Source organism: Stegostoma tigrinum, chromosome 25, assembly GCF_030684315.1.
Source record: "Stegostoma tigrinum isolate sSteTig4 chromosome 25, sSteTig4.hap1, whole genome shotgun sequence".
Classification (NCBI taxonomy): domain Eukaryota; kingdom Metazoa; phylum Chordata; class Chondrichthyes; order Orectolobiformes; family Stegostomatidae; genus Stegostoma; species Stegostoma tigrinum.
Genome location: NC_081378.1, coordinates 3,649,003 through 3,653,488, shown reverse-complemented (window position 1 = coordinate 3,653,488; position 4,486 = coordinate 3,649,003). Strand labels below are relative to the sequence as shown.

The window sequence follows — 4,486 nt, the reverse complement described above, 5'->3', positions numbered from 1 at the left end:
GTCACTTTGGACGTGTCTTTGGTTTCTTTGCGAAACCCACAGCTGTAAGATTTTCACAACTTTCCATTTATTTTATGTTCCTTTAGGTTTTAATATGACAGAATGGTTCACTTTCCTGTCTGCGCTCTGGGTCCGGCAGCAGATAAACTTCGCCTTTCTCCCTGGCCTGACAGGGGAGCGCAGCAAGCATGAGGATAAATTTAAAGATTGCTCTGAAATCTGCAGTCGGTTCGCACATTACTGCCCGGGGATGATTTACCTTGATACGAGGTGTAAACGATTCTGCTCGAGATGCCAGGGGGTGTCAATCGGAGCTGATGACTCTGTTGACACTGAAGATGTTTATCAGAGTCACAATGTGGCTGGAACTGAAGGTTCTCAAAAGATGTTGATTTAACATGTAACAGGGGTTTCTTTTTTTTAAAAAATCGCACGCTAAGCTTGCAAGCTCGGAAAAGGTTGGTAAACGCTGCGATTCCATCAAATGGAGGAAAGTAGATCATCAAATAAGTTAACCTCACGAAGCATCCGATAGCTTTGAGATAATGCCAGTTCAATACCCAGAGACCACATACCATACATTGCTTGGCAGGTAGTGGCAAACCACCTTCCGAGTGGGTGACCAGCTTTATTGTAAAGTGAAGCTGCAGATAGTGAGCAGAGTTACACAACAGGCTTGTTTAAAGCTGGCTGAGTTGCCTTGGAGTACGGGAGCAATGGCCACCCCGCTAGGACCCACCACTGGGTTCGACTATCAGACCTACCCAGACCTGTTGTGCAACCTTCAGGATGTGTCCTACGCAAAGACTTTCATCGTTTTAACCTACTGCTTTGTTTTCATCGTAGGCACCTTTGGGAACATCGTTGTGATTGTTATAATGCGATCAAAGAGAAAGTCTAACCGTTTAGTTGATGTGTTTATCACCCACTTGGCAATTGCTGACCTGGTTTTCCTGCTTACCTTACCGTTCTGGGTGGTTTCCACCGCCCTGGACCATCACTGGCCCTTCGGACAGAGCCTATGCAAGATCTGTAGCTACATTCTGGCTGTCAACATGTACTCCAGCATTTTCTTCTTAACTTGCATGGGCATTGACAGGTATGTGGCCATTGTGCTGGCCGTGAACTATAGCTACCTGAGAAACAGAAGGTATGCCATTGTCACTAGTTTGGTGATCTGGGTTCTCTCCATTTTCCTGGGGCTGCCCACCCTCTTATTCAGACACCTGCTGGAATATGATGATAAGTGGATCTGCTCTGAGGAAAGCACATTCACCGGGAACATCTTCACCCTTGTGATCAGGCTCATATCCTTTGTCTTGCCCCTAGCCATCATCACCGTGTGTTACTGCTCGTTGGGTTTCAAACTCTACATGCACTTCAACAGAAGGAGCAAGGAGGAGAGGAAGAAGAGGAAGTCAATCAAAATCGGCTTCTGGGTCATCACCATGTTCACCTTGTCTTGGCTTCCTTACAACGTCTTAAAGACTCTGGATGTGTTCGTCCAGATCTTCACCATCGATGTTTCGTGTGACACCCATGAAGCAGTGAGTAAAGGTCTCAAGATTTTCACCTGCCTGGCTTTCTTCAACAGTTGCGTCAACCCAATTGTCTACTTGCTCTTTGATCATTATTTTAGGGAGAGCTTCGCACAGTTCCTGCCCTGCCGGTCCCCCAGGAACCCAAAGAAGCATTCATCTACATCATTGGATGATTCAACCAGATCCCAGAGGCGGAACACCTCGTTGAAAGAACCATTCAACTCAGTGAAGATCAGTTCATAATCCCAAATCCGGGCAAGGCATTTTTTGTATAAAATTCTAGCTGTGCTCTGCAATGGTGCGACTGTAAGTGCTAAATGTGAGGCTGGGAACGCACAGCAGCATCCCTATGGCAGGAAAGTCACTGTCGAACGGTGTCGACGCAAAACGCTGACTTTCCTGCTCCTCTGATGCTGTCTGACCTGCTGCGTTTTTCCAGCCTCACACCTATAGACTGTGGCTTCCAACATCTGCAGTGCTTACTGTCTCCAAGTCACTGCTAAACGTGAGCCTTCCTCCACCCCAAACACTCCTCTGTGCTGTCGGAGCTTTCTGTATAGTTCACAAATTTAACTCAACATCAAAAACACGAAGACTGAAAACGCTTTTAAAAGTGAAATTGTTAAGCATTATTTTATTGAGATGTGGGCGTTGCTGGGGAGATTTGTTTTTAATCCCCACTTGCGTTTGAGAAACAGACTGGTCACGTTGCTACAATAGACTGCACCTTTTCACTGAAACAGCGTGCTGAAAATTTGCCTTCGCGTATGTAACACTGTCTGATGGGTTCATACGTGGTGTTCAATGGCTCCACTGTTTGCGTAAACAACACGTCATGTCGGTCCAGCAAATGTTTAAAAAGGTTGGAATTAAAAACTTGCATATGTGAATCTGTACTTTTGTCGCCACAATTTAGCATCATTTCGACTTTCAAAAAGAATAAAAAGAAATTATTGAAATAGAAATTGGATCTCCAGATATGTAAATGCATTTCCACTAAATTAAAAAGGGTGCTTTCCATGCCTTGCAGCATTTTGCAGTTTTAAAATTTAATTTAATTTATTTGTGCGATTCAATGCACTTGTTTCATTGAGAAGTATAATAAAAGTATTAAATATTAGATATTATTGGGTCAAATCATCAATCTTTGAATCCCTGTTGCTGACTCAAATCAGACGAAATGTAACACAGTTACATCTCTAGTTCACAGGTTCATCATCCAATAGAGAATCCAACTGACTTAGAAAACATAGAAAATAAGAGCAGGAGTAGGCCATTCAGCCCTTTGAGCATGCTCCACCATTCAATATGATCTTGGCTAATCATCCAACTCAGTCCCCTGTTCCCACTTTCACACCCTCCCCCACTCCCATTTGATCCTTTTAGATCCAAAAACTATGTCTAACTCCTTCTTGGAAACATTTAAAGTTTTGTCCTACCTTCACCACTCTCTGGGTCAAGACATTTCTCCTCAACTCAGATCTAAATGGTCCACCCCATATTCATAGACAGTGACACTTGGCTTTGGACTCCCTGGTCATCAGGAACATCCTTCTTGAGTTTACCCTGTCCAGTCCTGTTAGAAATTTATAGATTTCTCATTCTTCTAAACTCTAATAAATATTGTCCTGACTGACCCAGTTCCTCTTCATACATAAGTCCTGTCATCCCAGTCTAGAGTCTAGTAAACCTTTATTGATCCTGATGAGGTGATCAACTACAGGAGTTGTCACAGAACCTTCGTTGAAGCCTTGCCCCATTTTTACGGCACTAGCTGTATTTGATTAGTAATCATTATTAAAAATCCCAAATCTTCTTTGTGAAGCAATGGAGAGAAAGTAAGTATGCAAGACAAAGGTTAAATGGAGAGGTTGGCAGGTGGGTCAGCGGTAATATGACACCTGGTTATGGGGTTAAGGGATTGCACATAGATGAGCCATAAGGGGGACAGGTGAATCAGGAATAAGGAAGTGGGTGAACAGTTAAGATAGGTGAGATAAATTGAAAAGTGGGTGAGGGGTGAGGGTGTCAGGTGTGTGAGGGGATAGGGTGTCGGGTGGCTGCCAGGTAAAGGTACCATCTGGATTAGAGGTAGGGTGTCAGGTTTGTGAGGAGGTAAGATGCCAGGTGGGTGGGGGGGTAAGGTGCCAGATGTGGGAGGGGATAAGGTTTGCATGAGGGTTAGGTGCCTGGTGGGTGAGGGGTTCAGGTGCCAGGTGAGTGAGGGGTTAGCTGCCAGGTGGATAAGGGAAAACGTGGCAGGTGGTTAATTCGGATCGAATGGATCTGGGGTAGTCAAGGCAGTTGTGTAGTTGATGGGGGAGATTTGTCATATGATGTTGGAGAAAAGTGGAGTGGGAGGTAGTTAGGTCAGGTTGGACTGGACAGTGGGGCTCTGAGGGCATAGTTTGAAGCGTTGGTGCTGGTTAAATGGTGGGAAGATTGTTGGAGCATTTTGGGCATTTGGTTTGGTGAGTTGGGAGTGTCAAGGTGTAATTGAGGGGTTGGGAAGGTTTTGGAGGGTCAGTGCAGGATTGGAGGAAGAGTCAGAAAATTAGAGGATGGCGGGGCTGGCTTTAAATGGTCCAGTATTTTAGGGCAGCAATCCAGGTCAGTATGTTTGAATATGAGGAAATCTCAGATGGAAACTCAGAGCTAGAATGGTTTTGGAGGGGATGCAACAAAATTAACCATTGGAAGTTTAAACTTCCTGGACAATTCCCACATAGGCATTACATCAGGAATTCTCTGAATGTGTCTTGTGGACTATGTTTGTTCTCTGTCCATATGAAGAATTGGTTCAAGTTTGATAAAGTAAACCATTTAAGGAGTGCAGCGTGCAAGTGGAGATTAATGGAGTGCATGGCTTCTGTAGACAATGATCTTTCTTGATTAACTTCAACCTCAACGATTTCCACCCAGGAAATGGTCAAATAATATTTAAA

General features: G+C 44.3%; 1 protein-coding gene across 1 annotated transcript; it reads left to right on the top strand.

Moving 5' to 3' along the window:
• Positions 1-716: 716 nt before the first annotated feature.
• On the top strand, positions 717-1,784 carry LOC125463390 (apelin receptor A-like). Its single transcript, XM_048554641.1, has one exon. It carries the CDS (start codon positions 717-719, stop codon positions 1,782-1,784), a length of 1,068 nt encoding a protein of 355 aa, XP_048410598.1.
• The last annotated feature ends 2,702 nt before the right edge of the window (positions 1,785-4,486 follow it).

Coding starts and splice junctions, on each gene's coding strand:
- LOC125463390 (XM_048554641.1), top strand. CDS start 717: ATGGCCACCCCGCTAGGACCCACCACTGGGTTCGACTATCAGACCTAC.